At 44.0% G+C, this 24,465-nt stretch overlaps 1 protein-coding gene across 1 annotated transcript; it reads right to left on the bottom strand.

The window, feature by feature from the left end:
* Nucleotides 1-2,478: 2,478 nt before the first annotated feature.
* On the bottom strand, nucleotides 2,479-23,749 carry supt16h (SPT16 homolog, facilitates chromatin remodeling subunit). Its single transcript, XM_080859780.1, has 24 exons — nucleotides 23,322-23,749; nucleotides 22,086-22,178; nucleotides 21,751-21,921; nucleotides 21,453-21,605; nucleotides 20,813-20,959; nucleotides 20,410-20,561; nucleotides 19,318-19,490; nucleotides 18,883-18,973; nucleotides 18,696-18,769; nucleotides 18,355-18,467; nucleotides 18,005-18,070; nucleotides 17,662-17,763; nucleotides 16,841-16,956; nucleotides 16,399-16,552; nucleotides 15,929-16,056; nucleotides 15,419-15,681; nucleotides 14,779-14,897; nucleotides 14,401-14,639; nucleotides 12,221-12,296; nucleotides 11,892-12,061; nucleotides 11,422-11,551; nucleotides 3,858-3,981; nucleotides 3,599-3,673; nucleotides 2,479-3,325 (listed from the first exon to the last, which is right to left on the bottom strand). Exons 1-24 carry the CDS (start codon nucleotides 23,385-23,387, stop codon nucleotides 3,219-3,221), a joined length of 3,102 nt encoding a protein of 1,033 aa, XP_080715906.1. The 5' UTR covers nucleotides 23,388-23,749; the 3' UTR covers nucleotides 2,479-3,218.
* Between the last annotated feature and the right edge of the window lie 716 nt (nucleotides 23,750-24,465).

Raw genomic sequence — 24,465 nt, 5'->3', positions numbered from 1 at the left:
CTCCTCCTCCTTCAGCCTCTAGAGCTCCTCCTCCAGCCTCTAGAGCTCCTCCTCCTCCTTCAGCCTCTAGAGCTCCTCCTCCTCCTTCAGCCTCTAGAGCTCCTCCTTCAGCCTCTAGAGCTCCTCCTCCAGCCTCTAGAGCTCCTCCTCCTCCACCAGCCTCTATAGCTCCTCCTCCTCCAGCAAGTGGTGGAGAGCTCCTCCAGCCTCTAGATCTCCTCCTCCTCCAGAGCTCCTCCACCAGCCTCTAGAGCTCCTCCTCCTCCAGAGCTCCTCCACCAGCCTCTAGAGCTCCTCCTCCTCCAGAGCTCCTCCACCAGCCTCTATAGCTCCTCCTCCTCCAGAGCTCCTCCACCAGCCTCTAGAGCTCCTCCTCCAGCCTCTAGAGCTCCTCCTCCTCCAGAGCTCCTCCTCCAGCCTCTAGCTCCTCCTCCTCCTCCAGCCTATAGAGCTCCTTTTTTGAACCATGAAAAATTAAAATAGTAAAAAGAGTAAGAGGGCATGCATGAAAAACAAATGTCAACTACAGAGGACACAAGTAGGGCACGGTGACTCAGGTGCTTGCACTGCCGCCTCACAGCAAGAAGGTCATGGTTCGATTCCCGCATGGGGCGCTGTTGGCTCTGGGGTGCAGGTCCTCCCCAGACCTTCAGTGGTCACAAGCTTCCCACTGCTCCTGGGGGGACCTGGAGGAAGGGACGGTCCAGGATGGGAAAAGGCAGAGGATAAATTCACCGCAACCTCAGGCCTACGTGCTTACACCACCAGTCAGTCCAGCACAAAGATGTTACATAGATGTGAGTTGGTTCACTCATACTTGCTGCTGTGGAAACTGCAGGATTAAAAGTGTACATGAGAGAGTATGGTGTAGAGAGGAGGATTAAAAGGAGAACTTGAGAGAGTATGGTGTAGAGAGGAGGATTAAAGGAGAACATGAGAGAGTATGGTGTAGAGAGGAGGATTAAAAGGAGAACTTGAGAGAGTATGGTGTAGAGAGGAGGATTAAAAGGAGAACTTGAGAGAGTATGGTGTAGAGAGGAGGATTAAAGGAGAACATGAGAGAGTATGGTGTAGAGAGGATTAAAAGGAGTATGTGGGAGCAGTGGCGTAACGTAGTTACGATGTACCCAGGCGCAGGCTATTATGACGGGCCCTAGTCAGTGGCGTAAGGCAGTGTTTCCCACACATTTAACAGTCCCGTACCCCATGTGTGTAACCGCTGCCGCCCGCCACGCCCCCTCCCCCTGCGCAGATATACAGCCTACAACACTTTTGAACTTTGAAATTGTCAGGGTATGTCACTAACCGCCGCCACGCCTCCTCCCCCATCGCAGATATTTTTCTTGGGCATGAAAAATGGCTAAGGGCCCCCAAGACCCACGGGCCCAGGTGCATGAGAGTATGGTGTAGAGAGGAGACACGTGAGCCACCGCTTTTGAATTTGCGCTTGATTTTCTCCTCAGGAAAAATCAGTGCTAACGTTACTGAGTGAATCAGTGCTAACATTACTGAGTGAATCAGTGCTAACGTTAGCTACCTATTTTCCGCGGGCACGCCGGTCTGTGACCTTCTGACCTATGTCGTCACGTCACTAACATAACTAACAAAGAAAGCACAATTAAATATATTTTTCTTTATTTTTATATCAACTGATAATATGAGCAATTCCACTATTGAACCTTTAAACAAATATTGTATTATTATGCAGCATTGTGTATGGATCTAAAACTAAAGGACCCCTGTATATGATTCTATGTAAGGAGAGAAAACCCTCCGGCTGTGTGGTCAGTTGAGGTTTCAGCGAGTGAACCTGGAATTGCTGGACATTTGAGACGTGTGGTCTAAGAATCATTTCAGGTTCAGAACTGAGAAACATCAGTTTTCATGAGTCAGTTTTCCAGAAAATTCTCCGTTGGCATCAATCTAATCCAAGCTTAAAATAAAGATTACATCTGAAAAATGAACAGGTGTCTTTTGGATATTTAGGCCTCTATATTTCCAGGTCAAATTGTGTCTACACACTATGTTGTAAATGTTAAAAGGTGCAATATTTACTGTCTCAGTGTGAGCACTGACATACAATTATGTTACAATAAATGGTCACAGAGGCTCATATTCAGGCATTAAGGCTCATATTCAGTCACAAAGGTCATTATTCAGTCATTGAAGGCTCATATTCAGTCATAAAGGCCATTATTCAGTCATAAATGCTCATGTCATCACTGGGTCAGTGTCATGCGCTCTTTGGCCATTTGGCAGACACTTTTCAAAAGCGATGTAGAGTGTTGTCTAGTTATTAATCTTCATCAGTAATTTAGTCTATTTAAGCAAAGACAGTGTCTTATTACGGTACCTACATAATATGTGTAGGCTGAATGTGTGGTGGTAGGAGAGTGAGGTTTTTATCCAGACAACAAAGAAACAAAACATTCCACACAGTGTTTAAAAATGCCACACGTTTGTTCTTTTCATTTTTATTTACTTTTTCTTTAAAAAAAATCAAAAAGAAAAAAACAAAAAGGTTCTCCTTTTTAATTAAACATATAAGAGTCTAACACTCCAGAATGAACAGACACAAAAAGGGGAAAAATGTTGTTTATATTCATGTGTGAGTGTGTGTATGTGTATGTGCATGTGTGTGTGAGAGTGTGTGTGTATATTATTCTAACCCCAACTCCTGTCCCCCATTACAAAAGAAAACAAAAACAAACCTGATCAACACAAAGAGGACCCCCTCTCCCCAGCCCAAAGCCACAACACTTCCCTCTCAGCCATCAAGGAGGCTAGAAGCTGACAGACGCCAGTGGTGCAGACAGAACGCTTAGTAAATTTCATAAAATTCTTGGCAGAAAAAAAACCTACTGGTTTAGAAAAAAAAAAAAAAGAGCCAACTGGGACAAAGTTCTTGATAAAACCCTGTTTCATACTCATGCACGCACACACACACACACACACACACACACACACACCTGAGAGATGATCTGAAGGAATGAAGAGAGAGGAGACAGAGATGACCAGAATCTTGGACCAGCAGCCGTCACAAAATCAATATTGAGTAATGCAACAATTCTGCCTACCACAAGGGGGCGCCCACAGCTATGTACACAATGTGTGTCAGTGTGCCTGTACAGGAGGGAGCAGAAATTTGGCAGTGTGTGTGTGTGTGTGTGTGTGTGTGTGTGTCTGTGTGTGTGTGAGAAAGAGAGAGATAGAAAGATCTAGTGCCGTCGTTTCTTGCTAATTGGGGCAGCCGACGATCGAGAGGGTGCCTTCCTCTTGCCTCGGTTGGAGGTGTCCTCATCCTCGTAGACGCTCTCTTTGTCCGCTGAGACACAGAGGGAGAAAAAAAGAAAAGGGGGGGGATGAAGAAAACAAAAACACAAAACGATAACATTTAATACACCTTCAAACTGACACAAGTCCAAGCACTAGGGAAGCCAAATACATCAATACTGAACTGTAAGCAAGGGATGTAAGGGACAACTGACCAGAGAACAGTGAGAGACAGAATGTAGAAAAGGAGTGCGAGTGAGAGCAACAGGAATATGGAAAGAGAGCACCAGACTTGGAAGGGTCATGGGAAAGGTCTGTAGTTCACCTTTTCTGGCTTCTTCCTCCAGTTCGTCCCAGTCTTTGCCACTCTCCTCCTCACTGCCCAGAGACGCGCTGTAGTCTAAGGGACACACACACACACACACACACACACACACACACACACACACATTAAATTCAGTGACCATTTCCTAACACAATACCATAATAAAGAGGAGTATGCACACCCAAAGGATTCGTTTTTTTCAGCTCTACTTTACAGCGAAAGGAGCATGAACTGAGAGGGAGAGGATGTGTGATCTTACTTGAGTCCTCCGTCTCAGAGTCGTAATCTTCATCACTGTCCTCTCCCTCCTCCGCCTCCTCATCATTGGAGGGGTTGAAGGTCTCATCCATCTCAGACTCAGAATCGTCCTCCGCTCCACTACCCTAAAGGGTCACACAAGCACACACACATAAACAAACACATTTACTTAATAACATTTCTTAAACCGGTCACACTTTGTTCTATATGGCAGAGGTTAAATTTGAGTCTCTTTCTGAGTAATTTTAATCCTGTACATGCAAACATACATACACACACAAAAAAACCTTAGCATCTGTGTTCACAGGGCGTCTTTCATAAGGTCAGAGTAGAACAAACATCCGATTCTGAAGGTTGCGTCATGCAGACCAGTGGTTCCCAAACTTTTCCAGCTCACGGCACACCTAAACATATCTCTCTCCATCCACGGCACCCCTATTTTTAACCTTTGTGTCATATTTGTACTTTGTATTTGTATGTCATTTGATTTTACCTTGTGATATGTTGAGTAGGCTATAACTGCTTTTATTATAGGCATTACATTTTGAAGGTGAGATCTCATTTTTGTTATATTCAAATGAAACACTATTTAATTCAACTCATTTAATAGAACTTTTGAATAAATAGTGAACAGAATATTAACATACAACGTCTGTCCCTCTCACAACTATATCACAGCTTGACAGTAACAAAACATCAGGAACAAACCTTCAATATAAAGTTCACAAAACTTAATGGGACACATGTGCCTGTCTCTGACTGCAGAATTTGTTAATGCGGGGAGGGATTGTGGACAGTGCAACACAGAGGTCCTGTTAAACTGACCACCTTTGCCTCAGTGTATTCTTTATGTATGTGAGAGAGGAGAAAGCCAGTTGACAGAGGTGGGAGGTGGGGAATTGGATCAGCACATTTATAGCACTCTCTGAAAGTCAGGGATATTCCTGACCCACACTCAGCCAGAATGTTTCCAAAGACTTCACTGTGTTGCAACTTGAGTGTGCGGTCCATTTGCAATTCAGCAAGCTCATCCGGTCCTCTTGATGACAGGCATCTCGCTGCTGATTCAGTAGCAAGAGAGCGAAATGGATCTCGAACCCAATCAAATTCCTCGTTTTTGTTGGGGAAATAGGTCTCAAATCTCCAGGGCAGATAAATGTGCAGGTATTGAATAAAAAAAAAAAAAAACACTGCTGACTTGTCAGTAGTATTAGAAGCTGTCAGTGTAAACATGTCGATGTTTTTTTTAGCCACTCTTTGTCGCCACTGAGCTCATTTTGACCTAAATCCATTGATTTTGTCTGTTGCAGACAGAACAGTTTCGTTCCTCCCATGAATTTAGCTCATTCATGTGGGCAAAAATGTCAGCTAAGTAAGCGAGTTGAAGTCATTATTTATCTTCTCTTGAAAGGAAGGTCATGGTCCCTCGCAAATGTCCGCAGCTCTTCTCTTAGTTCATAAACACAGGCCAGTGTTCTCCCCCTCGATAACCACCTGACTTCTGTGTGCAGTAAGAGACCCTGGTGTTCTGAACCCATTTCACTGCAGAGGGTAGTGAATAACCATGTTTGAAGGGGACGTGACTTAATGTAATTAACTATTTTTACGACCTCATTCAAAACATCCATCAGGTCTGAAGGCATCGTTTTTGCAGTTAGAGCCTCCTGATGCAACATGCAATGCGTCGCTACCATGGTAGGATTCATCTGCTTGGCTTTCGTTACGAAGCCTTTGACCCGACCGGTCATCGATGCGCCCTGTCAGTGCAAACACCTACGCACATATCCCAGCTGAGATCACGCTTCCTCAAGTACTCGTCTGTCACCCTGAATATTTCATCATGGTTCTCCAGTTCTTTGCAAAATAAAAAGTTCTCCATAAATTTGTCCTCATCCACGTATCTCACGTTAGTGATCAGCTGGCAAAGGCCACTAGAAGCGCAAATTTCCCGCTTAGCCGCAGTCACTCATTTAGTATAAATTCCATGTCCTCCAACATATCAATACGACGTTTGATCGTGTTGTCAGAGAGGGGGATTTTTTTAATTTCTTTTGCAGCATCTGCAAATAATAACGAACAAAGGTCACCGAAAGCACTGTTGATTACGTCACGCCTTGAACTGTAAACTAGAGCTGCAATGATTAGTCGATTTTTGGGGCAGACGCTAGCATAGCTACGTGCGTATACTAGAGATGCGCGGTTGGCGGTCGCGCCCGCGGACTCCGCGGTTAAACCGCGGATCGGGCGGATGACGTGACAAAAAATTATATTTTAATTAAATTCGGGCGTGTGGCGCTTTATCCAACGAAATTCAAAATATCTACACATTGTTAAATGTCGTTACCTACATCCAAGCACATTTTGAAATAAACCAATTTTCATCAGGCAGTAAATTGGCCTAGTTCGTGTAGGCATACAAAGCAAGCAAAGGAAGCAAAAAAGTTTAAATTAAGTGACGATCCCTCTCATGTCGCGACTCCTTGCAGCGCCGCAAAACTGCAAGCTATGAGTCAGCTGTCAGTATTGGAAGAAGCCTTAACGTGTCGTAGATGAAACTGCATGGGTTATTTTAGTTTTGTTAGGCTATTAGGCTAGTTATATTTTAAAACAGCCAGTCATTGTAGCCTACCACTCGTGGAATAAGGAATTTCAGAGATGATGGAGTGATTTGACTCAGAAGTGACATTGGGCATTGGCAGCACGATATGTTCAGAACAAGTTAAACTTCTAGCTCAGTAACATCACCAGCTAAGAAAGAAGGTAAGAAAAATAGTCGGAAAACTTTGATTTACAAGGCAAGCAGGCAAGTGTTGGGGTTGTTACAGTATAAAGCCTACAATGCGGTGAAATTTCAGAATTAATAGACCCGTGTCGGCGTTTCCTTAATAGGCTTTCTTTCATTTTGAAAAAAAAAAAAAACCAGTAGGCTATATTACCATATTAAAATGGTGTACCAAATTGCGTTTTATTACAATGATAAAAAAGTGTAGGCCTACTAGCCTATGGTAAGGTCAGGTTTGCCGATGTGCTTGGCTATTTTAAAGTTTCTCCCTGTGCATCGATCGGAGACAGACGTCACTTCACTGATAATTATCTGGGGATAGGCTACAACATAGCCAATAGGCTTTCATACTAGGGACTTTGATCCAATGCCGCAAAGATATTTAAAGGATAGTCTCCTTTCAAGAACAGGCAAGAACTTTCTAGCCTCGCGTCAGCAGCGCCTATAGCCCACCTAAAAACAACAGGCTGCTGGCGGGCGGGTGCGATTTTGAAAATTGGTCAAAAAAATTGGTGCGGATGGATCATGCGTTTTGTGATGCAGTTGTGGATGAAATAATAGCCCATCCGCGCATCTCTAGCGTATACATGTGTCTTTTTTGTAAGCCGCTCTGACGGAATAGTCTTCGCGAGGTGTGAAAAATTCTAAGGGAAGCGGCTCTTGTTGGTAAGTGGTTACATGGACCAAAATTGAAGCCGCTTACCTTGCCTTGGGCATGCGCAAAGACGACGGAGATGTGCTCCCACCTTCTTTGTTTACTAACATCAGCGTGGATCCGCATCGTGCACAGGCAGCTTCCGACTCCGTTCGCTGCGTCAAAATCATTCATATGACACGCTCAGATGTGCCGAGACGTTTTGCAATCTGCAGCTCGTTTACAGTTAGTTGACGAGCTTACCGTCGACACAAGTTCAGAGTTCACGCCTCATGTTAACAAAGACATAAAGAAACATGAAATATCCTACTAATGTAGGCCTTCTCAAAGTGTGGTCCGTAATGGTCCGCGACCGCCAAAAGCTAATTATTGCGACATTTCTAACATACAACTCAGAACGAAGTGATCATTTTCTTTTCATAGTCCCTGTCTTAAGCCACCAATCCATGACATTGTTAAAAGATTAGGCAACTCTAATAAAGAGTTGTCTAATCTATTAACAAGGTCATGGATTGGTGGCTTAAGACAGGGACTATGAAAAGAAAATTAAATGAGAAAGCCTCTGACACAGACAAGGAGAAGGTGCAACGACGAGATGGTTCAGTCTTATTGGGCATTATCCCGCCGCAGAGCTGCATTCAAACAGCGTTTTTTTCTCCTGCTGTGGAGACAACAAGATGATAACTATATTTTGTTTTGTGTGACGTTGGAAAATGACAGCTCTGAAATTATGTCTACTAGGATGCATGTATTAATTCCAGTGGGCTAGCCTACTGTTGGTACTGAATTACTGCGGTCGGTAAGCGCACCATTGTGTTTTGTGAAACATTGGCCTGTCTTGAGTGTGTGATGGGAGTATGAGGCTTTGAGCGAACTATAGTTTGTAACATAACCAAGTCACGCATGGAACAGGGTTCCAGATGCTTTGCCTTGCGCATTGTCATATCTATAACCAGCCTACCGGTACGTAAAAAAAAAGGAGAGCCCACCCGCGGAATTCATGTGCCGCTAACAATTTTCTGTGCCAGGTCTGTGTAGGCATGTTGTTCCGGGGACTTTATATTTAGTTAGATGGTCAACTTTTCATGAACAATGACAACTTTTAAAAGCCAGATATCTGCTGTTGTTTTATGGCCGATATGATGAGCACTTGTCAGTATTAGGGTTGTCACTAACACATTCATATTAGTATTAGCCTTCAGCAAGATATTAATGAAAACTACATGGTGACATCATAGCATTGATTATACACGTATAGCGTTTTCTTTCTAGAGTTTAATTTTGACAATGAACTAGGCTACGTTTTTGCTGCCAAATTGAAAGCTAGATCAACGTCTTAATAAACGAGAATACATGCAATAGGGCCATCCCATATGCCTTTGGCTAACCTATCTTTAAAAAAGGCCTTCTGCAACAAGAAAACACGACCCGTACTGATGGATTGCCTGATACAGATTGCCCCTGCTCGCCAAGCGAAAAGTTTCCGATAAAAGTTTACCTTCGTCGGACTGGCAAAGAGGCCCGGGTGGTGGAATAGCCAGCTAGCTTAGCATAACTGCCATTCAGTTCCAATGGTAATGCTACCTAGCTAGGTATGCTAACTGTCGGTATACATCGTTAACTCCACCAAAATACTCATGTCACTGGTTTTAATTTGAGATTGGCATGTTAGTAGTACATTTAATATCAGTACAGTTGTTAAATTACTGCTGAAATTTACATTTACGGTCTGTAGCCTGGTGGTCTACTGCCACGTAGGCACGCATGCGCATAACACTCCCTATAAGCGGCTCAACCGTCACCACTAGCTACCTGTTACATCGGCCTTGTTTAAGCGGCTGACCGATGGAATGGAAGAATGGAATGGAACAGAATCTGCAAATAGCCTAGCATACAAATCAAACTACTGACAGACAAGACAAATATAAACAACCATCAAACACCTGCTTTCTATATTTTTATAGCAGTGAAATATAAACATTAAAATATTTCTTGTACATGTACACAATTTGAAATATGAACCATGCACCCTTTTCTTTACCCTCCGTTTTCCTACCTTCATGTGCTGCATATCAGAAATTGCCGACAGAAAAGTGACTTATTCTGAGACGGCTCTTGTTACCATGGAAACAATAAACAAAGCAAGCTTTTGTAGCTTTTTGCAGATATTGCTAACAGAAAAGTTGTCACTTTTCTCAATGATGGTCAATTATAAGTAGTTAAAGAAGCACTATTCCAGTATTTCAAAGAGAATAAGCTGTGGGAGCACAAGAACAGTGAGGGTCTAACAGCAATTATCATAGACATATATCTATAACTTATTGTAAGGTTTAGCCTTACATGCTGAAAAACAGAACATCTCATGGAGGATGCTTGCTGACGCTATTTCAAGTGCAGAGGCGGTCTTAACATAGAGGCATAGGTAGGCGGCTGCTAGGGGCCCCCTACTAGTGGTCGTAGTAGGGGGACCCCCAACCAACCTCAAAAAAAAGAAAAGAAAAAGCCCCTTATCATGAACGCTTCAAAAGCATGGTGCATTGTATTAGTATTCTTAAGAAATAAAGTTGAAACTTTGAAGTAGTAGTTAAAAGCTCATGTTTATGGTTATTTGTCGTGTCCCTACACCCCCTACTTTCACAATGAAATGGACTAGCCCGTAAAGGTGCACGAAAGATAAACACACAGTAGGGTTTTCAACCCATGTTTAAATGCGCATTTTATATGCATATGCAGTTGCTGTTATATACTAGTATCATATATCTATGGCTCTGTGTGTTGTTTCCCCTCGTTGCCCATGGACACCTAGTTTATTGTGGGCTAACAGATTAAATAGATTTACGTGCAAACTTTATTGTTTAACGGTTGTTGCAGTCAACAATCTCTTGCGCCTCGCCTAGGTCGGGTAACTTTGTACATTGTTTGGCTTGTTCACGGATGCAAAGCATACTGCATACACACATCTATGGCCAGCAATCTTTCTTACGCCAACAGTTTCTCCCACAACACAGTATTCTGCACATGTTGCAAGTTTATAAGTGCTATAGCAATGCACTCGTCTGTGGGGACAGGCTTTCGGCAGCAATAGCTGCAGTATTGGTCATTCTGACTGCGGAGAGGAGGGCGTACATTATAGCCTACACAAAACGGTCACTTGGTTTGTGCGAATCACCGTGAATGTGCGTAGCTAACTTGAACGAGCTGAACGGAAACTTTATTCTCTGTTTGTTTGCATCGTGAGTATTAGTTTGTGTAGTGCTACACTTTCTGTGTTCTCTGCTTTCCATCTTCATTTTGGAGTAAAGAAGGGTATGCAGGGTTTAAAAGGCGAAGGTTTTTCTTTTCTCCTCTCCAACCATTACTTCCATAAGCTTTACCTGGCTATCCATCATTCAGTCGGTCAAATATTTTTTCATTCTCTTTTGAAGATCGGATGGGGGGGGGGGGGGGGGCCCATACTTACCATCGCCTTGGGCCCCCAATTTGCTAAATCCGCCACTGGTTAAGTGCAATGTAGTAAATCAGTGAATTATCAGAGTAACCTGTATTTTCCTTTGTTCTGAATAGTAAACCTCCTCCACTTAGCATTCTTCTAACAAAAGATTGTGGAAAAATATTTCATATGTTAAATTTGAATGTCAATTGCAACCCAGTTATTCTGCACTTGCAGGGGTTGGTTGCTATTTTGAGTTACTTTTAAAACTTTATTTGCACTTGTACTACTATTATATGTATTTATTATGATGATTACATTTGTATTAACTTGTTAATACAATTGAAATTCAAATTCCAATGTTTTGAGACATTATTTTAATTTGCTATGAGAAATAATCATTAGATTAATTGGTTAATCGAAAAAACAGTCGACAGATTAATCGATTACCAAAATAATCGTTAGTTGCAGCCCTACTGTAAACAGTAGCTTATTATTGTTTGTGCTACAAATACAATTTTAATTGATATATTTACAATAAAATACATTTTGAAATTTATATATATTTCTTTAATGTCATTAAATTATCAAGCCCTGGGCCATTCCGCGGCACCCCTGAGCATGCGTCACGGCACCCCCTTTTAAAACCTCGCTGTAGACCGTCAGTTATACGCATTTAAAACCACAATCACACGTACTTCGCCTTCAGGTTCCAGGAATGACCAGCCACCCTGTTCAAAGAAGCCCTCTGGGTCGTCTACGATGGTCTTCATGATCTTCGTCCAGTTGAGTGACTGCACCCCCTCAGTGTATTTAATATCACAAGAGCTAGAGGGGGAGAGAGAGACAGCCGCCATTACTCTCAGATGAAAACATGTTTGGCAAATCTGAAGCAGTCTGCACCCACTCATATGATTATTCTGTTTCATTTAAAAAAAAAAAAAAAAAAAAATTCATATTATATTTAAAATAATAATAATAGCGTGAAATGTTGATTTCAGAGATGAGAATTCTTCATGAACATGCATGTAAATGTAGTAATCTGAGGTGCATATTTGAACACGCATGTTAATGTAGTAATCTGAGGTGCATACTTGAACATGCATGTAAATGTAGTAATTTGATGCATACTTGAACATGCATGTAAATGTAGTAATTTGATGCATACTTGAGCCACTCCTTGATGGGGTCGAGCGAGTTGACGGGGACGGCGTTGATCATGGTGACCTTCTTGCCGTACTCCTTGTACACAATGACCACGTCGAAGTTCTTCAGGTGGAACTGCACACGCTCAAAGTGCACCAGCTCCACCTCGTCCAGGGTCACCACAAACGGAGGCTGCCGGGGAAGAGAAGGGATACGACGGCATCAGTGACAGCACTGGTTAGCAGTTCTACAGACGCCAAACAGAAACCATGATAGAAAGACAGATGAAAAGAACGAAAGAGTGGAGGGAGGGAGGGAGAGAAAGGGCAAGAAGAAAGCAAGCACACTCACCCACTCAGTGCAGTTGCAAAGGGAACTCGATGTTGGCTGCAAGAGACAAGTACTTCTGTAGGGTGCGCCCTGGAACCTACACAAGCACAGTAAGACATGTCAATGAAATGGTCTCAATGTGTGTGTGTGTGTGTGTGTAGAGGGGGGGATTTCCCTCCCTCACTCATCCCCATTAACTAATGAATGTAAAATTGTACGATCATTATTTTTTTTTTATTTTAAATTTTGATATTGGTATCGTAATGTAATGTATTAGGGGTGTCAAAAATAACTGATACGTATCGATATCCGTTTTTAGCGTGTAAGATACGACTACATTGATGCATGAAGTCCCGTATCGGTTTCAAAATGTCATGAACCGGTCTTTGCCCGATTTAAAAGTTATGAATCGGTTCACAAGCGTTTGTCCCTCCGTTTTTTTTTTAAACACAAAACACTCGCTGGCCTGGTGCATTTCATCTCAGTCAGAATAAGACAGCCTGTCATTGGTTTATGCTATGCGGGCTTTGGCCAATCAGGCTGTATTCTCAGTATTTACGCAAGGACCTGGAGAGAATGACAGATTCTCAACAATGCTTTGCTAGCTTCGCTATTCATTTTCAATGGCCGATGCTATGCTAGCTACTTTAGCCAAGGAAGATACATCGTTGTGATTGCGTGTTTCTACAGACATCCTCAGATTTAAATAATTATAAAGTAATAAATAGGAGAATATTTGTATCATTAACAATTATGTTTAACATTTATAGTCATGATTCCGAGACCGAGCCATCATGATGTCCTAACATAACTATAAGCACTGTATGAACAGTGCAAATGCCAGTGCAGACATCCCAAGTCTCCCGGAAGTCCCGGGAGTCTCCCACATATTGATAACGACTCCCTGATGCCCGCAAATTACTTAAAATCTCTCGGAATCAAGAGCGAGCGAACAAGACCCCGCACACGAGACAGACGTGCTCCAAACCGCGTTAGCATTTGTGTAGCATGGGCACGACAGAGAGGGACCTAGAGACTGTGTGTGTGTGTGTGTGAGGCAGTGTGCGTGTGTGCCTCATGAGCATCCTGATTAGCCTGTTTCGGTAAGTCAAGCAATCAATTTTCAGTGTGGACGGGCTTTTATCTCTTCTGCCGAACCGAATTAATCAGTTCAGTGTATCTAGGAACAGGGGCACCAATGCACAGGGACAGTGCCAGAAAGAAAATATAAGACATTTTACAACAGACTATACAAAGGTGTACCTGTCTTATAAAAGTAAATCCCAATGACCGTCTTGCACGCCGTACTATCTGTTAGTGATTTCAGCATTGCACATGGTGGGTTAAATTACTCTAATAGACATGTTGAGGTGACTTCAACAAGTTTCATTTCATGTGCATATTATTCATGCCAGCTAGTTGCCAGGGATACATGAAAACAACAAGCTCCTTAGACTTGTTTAAAGTTGCAATGGAATACAAATAAAAGCAGTTAACATAAAAAGGATAGTATTAGCAGCATATAATACATAGTAAAAGTAATCTACATATTTAAACATAATTAACAAAGAATATGCATACTATAGCCTATAGAATGATATTATGCTTTTATAACTTTTAGGGACCATAACAGAAATACGTAGGCCTAGGGGGGGGAATACCTCCCTGAAATTATTTTTTGCAGGTTGGGATGTCTGACTTAGTGTTTTCAATAATTGAACGGTATCGAATCACATTGCATCACATCGTATCGTATCGTACTGAATCGTTTTTTATCAACATGCATCTTTTCTCGTATCGTATCGTGCCTATGTATCGAGATACGAATCGAATCGTTTTTGTCATGAGAGATTTACACCCCTATAACGTATGTTTTAAATGTTTGATATTTGTATGTAAGTCTTAAATGTGGACCCCACGAAAAGTAACTCTGTCTTACTAGAGCTAATGGGGATCCTTCTAAATAAACGAATAACCTAATCAAAAATCTGCGAGTTGGGGTCAGACGATTAGCTTGTGAGCGCATGTGTGAGCCCATGTCTGCGTCCCTCACCCTAGGTCTCGGAGTGTGTGAGTGTGTGTGTGTGAGTGGGAGTGTGTGTAAGTGTGGGCATCTGCGTCCCTCACCCTAGGTCTCGGAGTGTGTGAGTGTGTGTGTGTGAGTGGGAGTGTGTGTAAGTGTGGGCATCTGCGTCCCTCACCCTAGGTCTCGGAAGGGCACCTCGAACTCCAGCTCCTCCTTGGTGAGCACCTCCACCTTCTCGATGAAGTTCTTGAAGGCCGACTTGAGCTTGTGGCGCATCTCGCGCTCCATCTGCTCGGCGTACAGGTCGTCGCGGTCGTGCATGTGCTGGTGCTTGCCCAGGTCGGTGGTGATCTCGCCTACCTCCGTGTAGAACTGCACGTCTGTGTGGCGCTTCTTCCCAAACATGATGGCGTTCTGGAGGAGGTGGGGGTGAAGGGAGTCGAGGGAGAAGGAAAATGGTGAGAAGGATTTGGGCAAGAGCACAAATATATGCACGTGCACACACACGGTTAACCATAAAATGTCGCTCTCTCTCTCGCACACACTCCCCTACCTTTAGGTGGAAGTGCAATACTATGATCATCTCGCCATCACAGGGCTGGAAGACGGCATGCTTGATGTTGTTGTACAGGATGTCCACCTTGTCCCCACGTACCGACGTGAAACGGAATCCTGGGAGACAGACAGACAGTCAGTCAGACGAACCACATGGTTAGATAAGCACATTTCACGATGACAGGCTCACCCATCCCTAGAGATGCTCAGTGGTTGTGATGATCAAAATGACCAACCAAAACCATCCCCTAACTATCCACCCCCTCACACACCCACCCCCTCACACACCAACCAACTGACCCCCTCACACACCCACCCACCCCCTCACACCCACCCCCTCACACATCCACGCACCCACCCCCACACACCCACCGACTGACCCCCTCACACACCCACCGACTGACCCCCTCACACACCCACCGACTGACCCCCTCACACCCACCCCCTCACACATCCACCCACCCACACACCCACACACACCCACCGACTGACCCCCTCACACACCCACCGACTGACCCCCTCACACCCACCCCCTCACACATCCACCCACCCACACACCCACACACACCCACCGACTGACCCCCTCACACACCCACTGACTGACCCACTCACACACACCGATAACCCCCCCCACACACCATTGGTGTGGGCCTCGAGAGAGCCCTGCATCCTCTTCTGAGCGATGTTGGGTCGGATGTAGAGGTCCTTGAGCTTGGGGTTGCTGCGGTTGAGGTTGATGACCAGCGAGTCCTGCTTGACGATGCCCTCTTTCTCCTTCTCCTCAGCCTCGCGGGTCTTGTAGCGCTTCTGCACCTCCTTGATGATGCGGAAGGCATTCTGCAGGTTGGTGGAGGGCACTATCGGGTCGCCCGGGGCCTTCAGGTTGGATGCGCGGTACGTGCTGGAGGACGGGATTGGGTGAGGTAAGAGATTGACAGATGGGACGGCGAATGAGAAGGCTCAATTGCCACTCGTGATCACAGCAAGTTGAAACGAGGGGCGCAATCAAAGATCAGTTATTCAATTCTTCATTTGTGTTTTCTAGAGCAAACTACACCAAAAGAGTGCCATCACAATTAATGAGAAGAGAAATGAGATATGTTTTTAATGAGAAAAGAAAGAAAAGAAAAGAAAGAAAGCAAGCTCACATCTCTTTGACGAAGGTGGCGTCTGGGTTGGGGAAGATGTTGCCCTCCTGTCGGCCCAGAGAGCTGCCTGGCACGTAGAAGTTTATTCTCAGGTACGTGTAGTCTCCCTCCACAGAGCTACTGATATTCTACACGCAGAAGAGCGGGACAGAAGGAAAGAAAGAAAGAGGAGAACAGTTAGCACAAACAACACAAATATATACATGTATGGATCATAAAAATTGCTGCATGTGAATGTGAGTGTGTGTGTGTATATATATATTTGTATATATTTGTATATATGTGTATACGTGTGTGTGTGTGTGTGTGTGTGTGTTTATCATAACCCTGCTTTTAAATCACAGTTAAGTATATTGATGTTTTGAATGAAACATCACAAAGCAACCCTCAATCCGTGTTACCGAGCGCCTGACGTGACACGCGTGGCAAGTACCTCAGTGAAATGACACATCCGAGCAGGTGGAGCCTACCTTGATGGTGGCGATGTGAAAGGGCGTGGCGATGCCAAAGACGGGCATGACCACCGTCTCGTACTTCTTATCGATGAAGATTTTCATTTCCCTGATGTCCTTCTCCCGAGGCATCTGGGAAACATTCTTGTACGACACATTCGACTTTCGGGCCCTGGGTGGGTGAACACACACACACACACACACACACACACACACACACACACACACACACACACACACACACATCGTCACCTTACATTACATCCACTACTATTGAGTATAATTAGGAATTATGTGGTTTGTAAAATGTTCACACAGGCAATGGTGAAAACCAGCTGCCCACTGTCTACCGATCTACCAATCTATCCATCCATCTTTCTATCTATCTACCCAACCATCCCTCCATCTATCCATCTATCCATCCCTCCATCCATCCATCCATCCCTCTCTCATGACTCACTTCTGGGTCTGCTGCTCTCCCTTCTGCTCCGTGAGGCGGCGTTTGGCCTCTTCGTTGAGCGTGTCGGCCAGCTCCCTCTGGTGCACCCGCCTCTTCTCCTCCGCTGTCAGTTCGTTCTGCCCGATCAAACGAGTCGTCAACGTGTACCCACGTACCAGCACACACACACACACACACACACACACACACACACACACACACACACACACACACACACACACACACACACACACCAGTGGTAAATGAAATGGTACTTTTACTATATCGTCCCAACAGTTGCCCAAATATTTAACACATAAAACGTACAACTTCACTACCAAATTAAACAGATAATTCTAATTGTTTAAAGATGTAGTACTGCATCCTAGCGTTAATGTTTTTTTAAATTATTTTCAATATTTGCACTCAGCCAAATACAACCGCCCAAATCAGTGCTTTAGAAGGAAAGTTGTTGATTGGCTGGAATACTGTATTGCATTCAGGCGCACGCGTGCGCGCGCTTTCTCTCTCTCCATGTTCTCACCATGTTTTAGCTGTTTACACACACACACACACACACACACACACACACACACACACACACACACACACACACACACACACACACACACACACACACACACACACACACACACACACACACACACACACACACACGACCGCAAGGAGAAATGGACAGAATTTCATGTAAAGCCCAAGTCTTTGGATCATTATCGAGGACTCGACGTTTCAATGTCTATCGAACCACTGAGTACCTGTGTCACGGCACAAACAGGCAAGCACATGCATTTCCACGCACACTCTCAGACAGCCTAACTTACGCGCACTCGTGTCCGGTCGGCAAGCAGGGCCGCACGCGCTCCTTTGCCCAAGAGCTCCTCCGCATCGTCAACATCTTCCTCCTCATCCTCCTCATCGTCAGCCTAGAACATTCCACAGAGTAGAGCAGACAGCGTTACACTTGCTACAGAGGAGAGAGAGAGGGAGAGAGACAGGGAGAGAGAAAGAAAGAGAGAGAGAGACAGAGAGAGAGGGATGAAGTGCTGAAAGACAGAAAGAAAGGCAGTCAGAAAGACAGAAGGAAGAAGAGAGGAATAGACACAGAAAAACAAATGGAGGAAACAAGACACTAGGAAGTTGAATAGTGTGATCTGTGTGCGTTACCTTAAGGAAGATTCCAATGTTCTTAATCTTCTTCTTCACTGGCGTGAGAACAGTGGCAGGATCCTCCTGAGAAAGGAGCAACAAAAACACACACACACACACACACACACACACACACACACACACAGTGTAAAACAACTTTACATTTCTAAACTACAAAAAATTATTTCTGATCTGATACAATTATTTTTTCACTGCAAACCTGAGGAAAGTTATTTGTGTATAGGTGTGCCTGTGCATGTGTGCGGCATGTGTTGCCGTGCATGTGTGTGTGTGTGCGGCATGGGTTGCCTGTGCATGTGTGTGTGTGTGCGGCATGCGTTGCCTGTGCATGTGCCCGTGTGTTTCACCTCGTTGATCTGTACACTGTCTCCAACGAAGAGAGCGTATTTCTTCTGCTCCTCCTTCTTGCCCTCCTTATTGATCAGATCAGCTAAGCCCAGACTCACACTGAGAACCATACCTACATACACAAACACACACACACACACACACAAACTTGTTCAAGAGAGTGCTTCAAACCTATTGAGAGCTTTAACACCACAAATGTAAGCAAAATAATTTCTCCAATCATTTCTTATGAGTTTCTATGATACGTGAGCTTGTGGCAGCATGGCTCTACATAGGAAGAAGAAGGGCTGTAGAAGCTGATGGCGTTTTGGGTTAAACCGGTGGACATTGCCATCGTTACCTTTCTTCAGCTTGTACTGGTTCTTTGCATTGAGGACAAGGGAGCCTTCTCTGAACTCAATACCCATGGCAAACCTGCAAAACACCAGAGTGTGTGTCAGACCGCATGTGAGCGCGTATGCAGAAAAAAGAAAAGAGTTGATGTAAAGGAAGAGTGTGTGTGTGTGTGTGTGTGTGAGTGCACTTACCCAAGGTTTTTGGTTAACTTGCTCACCAGATCTGGCTTCTCCTTCTTGACAAAGTCCATCATAGTATTGTAGGCGTCACACAACTTCACTCCTGTCAGGGCAAACACAAGAACAGGCTCATGTCACTACCCCTCCTTCTCTTGCTCGTTCTTCCTCTTTCTCACACAGCGATATCAGATGATTTCATAACATGAGCATCCGAGTAAGCAAAGCAATGCAGTAAAAATATAAATACTACACCAGTTAATGGATTTTACATCGTATTGCTAATGCACACAAATACACACTGTTCTCACCATGTTTCAGCTCTTTGAGCAGGTTCTCCTCCACACACACACACACACACACACACACACACACACACACACACACACACACACACACACACACAAACAAACAAACAAACACTCTCTCTCTCTCTCTATCTGTTCTCACCATGTTTCAGCTCTTTGAGCAGGTTCTCCTCCACCTGCAGCAGGAAGTTGTAGTTCTCCTGCATCTCTTGTGTGGGGTCCACCATGAGGGTGCGTACCAGGTTAGAACAGTACGACTTGTAGCGGATGCCCATGGCACAGGTGATGGCCCCAAAATGCATGTGGTTCTTGTCACTGCAGGGGTGGAGGAGGTATTTTAAACATCAAACTGCAGAGGTCTTTCAAACATCAGAAGCCCAAACACATTCTGCTTACTGTCTGATGTTAGGTATGCTCAGTTACATTGCTACAGATAACATAAGACAATCGGCCCTTTACAGTGAGCAGCTTTTAACACGGTGAACAAGCATGCACTCGACTCTCCAGGGTCTAACGGTGCAAACAGCGACGGGATACGCTTCCATCGCTTTGAGTGGGCGTGGTGTAGCGTGTGGAAATAGCATAACAGACTGGACTAGTGAGCAGGCTATCTAGTCACTTGTCTTTATATCAATACTGTCATCGTGTTAAAATAAGCCGAGGATTAAATATATAACATACCAGAAGCAACAACAAGCCCTTACAAGGCCATCCAAGCCTTTCTTTTTAGCAAATTAAACGACCAAACGATGCCTCGGTCCTACAATTTTCACACCGTCAGAGACGACACCAAACAATCTCATTGGAAAAAAAAAAAAAAAAAAAAGTCGCTCCTCATTTGCATAGGATTCACCATTTTCTCACTTTAATCGGTCGCGTTACGCAAAGCGCTGGTCTACGTCACAATGGACTGGCTCCCGTTGAAATGCATGGGGTTTAGAAATCGCGTCGCTCATAACGGTGTCATGGGTTTGCACCGTAAGGAGAGGGAGAGAGAGCGCGAGAGAGCAAAAGAGAGAGAGAAAGAGAGCGAGCGAGCGAGAGAGAGCACAAGAGAGTGAGCGAGAGAGCAAAAGAGAGAGAAAGAGAGCGAGCGAGAGAGAGAGAGAAAGAGAGCAAGAGAAAGAGTGCAAGAGAGAGATAGAGAGCAAGAGAGAGTGAGAGCGAGAGAGCGCAAGAGAGAGACCACTGAAAAGACTAGTAGCAGCCAATGCCCTTAGAGAAAACTTCTGACCTGACTACGCTGAACTTGAGGCTGTAGTTGCCTCCACTCTGGATTATTGGCGGGTAGCACATCTCAACAGTGGACGGGTCAACTCCACTCAGGTACTTCTTCTCTTCAATGGCCTTCTCCACTGACTCCGCCAGCTTGCTGTGCCGCACTTTCTGATGGGCAGGATAGACAGACAAAGTTCAGTGACAATGAAAGGTCTTAAGGTCACGCTGAGCAGAATACGTATATTTGCGGCAGTTCGAGTCGTGAAACTGCATGCAAATGTGTTAGTGTAGCCATGCACGTGTTGACACCAACAAACCGCCTAACTAGCCTCTGATGTGCAAAACTGAAAAATACATTCTTTTGGTATGTACATGGAAGCTGCAAAGTTCTCCTAATGCGCACACACACACGTCCTTACATCATCTGCATCCACGATCTCCATGACGCGCTCCTTGAAGAACTTGGAGAAGACGTCACTGGTGATGGAGGCAGCTTTCTTCATCAGGGCCAACTCGCCATCCTCCTTTACTGCCATGGTGTAAGCCACTACAGCACTGATGTCAACCTGACACACACACACACACACACACACACACACACACACACACACACACAGGTTTATGCTGTGGTTTGTGTAATATTTATGCAGATGTTTGTTGTGTGCATTTATTTAAATGTAATTTGAGGAAATGTACCAGAGAAAAGGGCTGGGACGAAACGAAAGGAAAGTAAGAGGGGAGGACTGACAGACAAGGAATTAATATGAAGCGAAAGACCTGTCAGTCTGGTGGATATTGTAGATCACAGGATAATTCAGAGAGAACCTGAATATCCTGCCACCTAATCTTTTCCCAACTCTTCTTTAAAATCTTTTATATGCAAAAAAAAAAAAGGGAAAACCATAAATTCTTTCATAATCTTTCCATTGGAAAGAACCACCTAATGTTTCAGTCTCCCCCCTTCCTCCATACAGATCAACCTCACCCCTCTCCGCATTCTTCCTCCATTTCCATTTCAGCTGTCCACAATCTGCCCCATTCCCACATCTCGGTCCTCACCTTCTCCAGGCCCTCAGCTGTGATGGTGTCGTTCCAGCTCTTCATGTACTCGCCAGGGAACTTGTCCTTGCTGAATATGCCAACGGTCTTGCCCTCCTTGCTGCCACGGATGGCCTCAATCATCTTGTCGAAGTTGGCCTTGTTGCTCTCGCTCTGAATGGGGAGGGGTGAACCAGGGTATGAATCAACAATCGTAATACAACTACTTGATATAATGACATACATATCCCCTGACCTTGCCAGAAAACAGAACCCAGAGAACAAAATGGATAGACAGGGTGGGTGATGAGAATAATACCTTCTCTCTGACCAGCAGCGTGATAGGGGGCAGTCCATTGGCATTCTCGTTACCCTTGGTGACCTGGACCTGTTTCAAGAATTCGAGTTTCTTTTTGCTGGCCAAGAAGATAATCTTTGTCTCACAGAATATCATGATGGTGTCCGTTAGCTCGTAACCAAAGAGCCATGTCTGAAAAAGACAAAGACAAGAGATCACGTTGACGTCTTGAAACGACTACACCAATTAAAATATAAAACCACCTCAATTCGTGCAAACCTTTCGTTGGTTTTAAACGCACTAAAAACACTTACGTGATAACCAAGCTCGACAACAGAGTATCTAAGTTAACTTGCCTGTAAAGCAGTGGATTTGGCATAGACGATCTCCTCGTCAACCCCAACGGAGACGACGATGGCATCGACCTTTCCAAAATCATCCTCTCCTTTCTGAAAACAAGAGACCGCACACATATTAACCTCAGTGGACACCTTGGACGTGCTGCACGAACATGTGCGCCTGTCCATAGATACAATGTGAAAGTTCACCATGTATTCTTGAGTAGTATACTTACTATCTGTCGAGAAAAGTTTTTGTATAGATTATTTACCAATGCGTTATACAACGTCACTATAGCGCCTACACCGATTAACAAAGTGTTTCAGCCGCTTTCGCTGTAACAGGTGATTCCAAACCTGAGCCCCAAAAGTAGCTAACACGGCTAGCTGGGTGAATAGCTAACAAGTTCAGTCCTGCAACTCAGAAGTTATACGTTATTTTTTGTATCAGACCACACATGCTAGCTAGGTACTTGTAGAAAACATCAATAAAATAGCTCTTAATGTGTGTTTTTAAACGGGGAGACCCTCTGGACAGTGGGGACATAGAATAACTTTAGTTAAATGCTAGCGTTACTAGTGGTCCCCGAGACCCGCGCAGATGCGTCCCCATTATGCTGGCTAACAAAAGCCATGCTATGCGTGTTTAGACAAGATAACTGGCTTGCAAATAAGCCCTTAAATTAGCAATCTAGTTTACAATATTCATGATTAGCGTTTTGTGTCATCATATGTTCTGAATGTAATGCTATATTTGCTCAAAAAACCCGTCAACTGGTTTTGTACGACGCCCCAATGTCTTAGCTATGTGCGCAGCTAACAATCACAAGTCAACTGGACAATAACCACCAACGTTAGCTGGGAACACTGCGATGAAAACATCCAGACCGTTAGCTAGCTAGCAAAATGTGGTGCAGGTAATGTGCATCTTACTGACTGAAAATAACAAGCTATGCCAATTCATCACCCAGCATTTCAACGAAATATATTGTCTTCAGTAAGTGAATAAGTCGTGCTTAAGCTGTACTTTTATCTGCCATCCAACATCAAAGTGTTATCGCAGGCCTCTTCATTTCAGCGCTGAAGCTTGCCAGCAATCAAGCAGCATCGCTCGCTCTCCCTCACCGACAACAGGCATCATCTACGCACGTCAAACAACGACTCGAATTCAGCACCACCGAGGAAGATTTAGTGTGATTTTGTATTCACTCCATACATGACACATTTCTGGTCAATACCGAACAAATTATTTACCTTCCAGTTGCCATATAAGCGCTTGATTCGACGGTAATATGCCTCCTTGTCCAAGTTTACCGCCATATCGACACTTCTGTTCTACCAAACTCCAGCTCCCGGCTTCTGATGAGGCCGGAAGAGTGTTCACACAAGCACTTTCCACACCTAGATGCTAGCTACGTCTGCTAGCTGCCTTTTAGTCCAGCAGTACTTTCTGCGTTTCCTTGAGTTCTCTTGGCGGTACAAAGACCGATATTGAGGACACTCGTAAAATTTTCCGGATGCAAATTAATTAAAATTAATAAGCATATGCAATCACTTAAAATCACCCAAAATTAATAAAAATATTATAAAATGTTTCTCAAAAATCTATAACTGATCACACATGTTTATGAAAAAAATGGCTAAATACACGGCTGTTTGTTTTCCACGCCACCACGCGTATACGTCCTATAATTAATCCCCCTTTCACTGTTTCCCCCCTCCCTCTTTCATCCCTCCCCCTATCTGCAGCAGCATTACCGCGCACAGAGCGTCATTTGCTCACGTTCGACATGATTGTCAGATTTTTTTACTTGACATGTAGGCTACACACATCTTTATTTATTTAACTGGGGATTTTTACGTTTTGTTTCCAAGCATACGAACAACATTACACATTTTGAGCTGAGGGTATTCATTTGCACTATTTCTGCGCTTTATATGTGATATAAACTATATAAAATACGATACTATAAATTCCGATATCATAAATCACGATACAAATACATATTTGTGTTAAAATGAACAAGCTGTATGTTGCTTCTCTTGTTATGGGATGCTCCCATTAGCCCCACCCTCACAGTGATACAACCAGATGCAACCATGCGCTAATTTCCCGCCTTAACATGTTTTCCCGCCATGTCGTCATCATCAATTTAGACTGCGGTTCTGTGTTGCCTAATGTACGGAAGCCCAAAGCCGCCATACATTTGTGTTTTAATTTTGACCCCGTTTTTGCGTCATATTGGGTTATTTTCTGGAGATCTGGACTTCTCCAAATAACGAAACATCGTTGTCCGATATAATGACAACCTGATGAATTCGATATCCATTGATCCATACATCTTCTGGGAGGTAGTTTCTTTAAACTACCTAAACACTATTTGCAACTTGACTTTCT

Source organism: Sprattus sprattus, assembly GCF_963457725.1.
Source record: "Sprattus sprattus genome assembly, chromosome: 21".
NCBI lineage: Eukaryota > Metazoa > Chordata > Actinopteri > Clupeiformes > Clupeidae > Sprattus > Sprattus sprattus.
The sequence above is the reverse complement of the archived record's forward strand: the minus strand, read 5'-3'. Positions and strand labels throughout refer to the sequence as shown.

What these genes read in the sequence shown, in the direction of transcription:
- supt16h (XM_080859780.1), bottom strand. Translation starts at nt 23,387, where the DNA reads ATGGCGGTAAACTTGGACAAGGAGGCATATTACCGTCGAATCAAGCGC. An exon ending in CCGACCGGACACGAGTGCGC is followed by an intron (nt 16,957 to 17,661) that starts GTAAGTTAGGCT and finishes TTGATCGGGCAG; the next exon opens with AACGAACTGACAGCGGAGGA. An exon ending in TTTGCAACTGCACTGAGTGG is followed by an intron (nt 12,062 to 12,220) that starts GTGAGTGTGCTT and finishes CTTCCCCGGCAG; the next exon opens with CCTCCGTTTGTGGTGACCCT.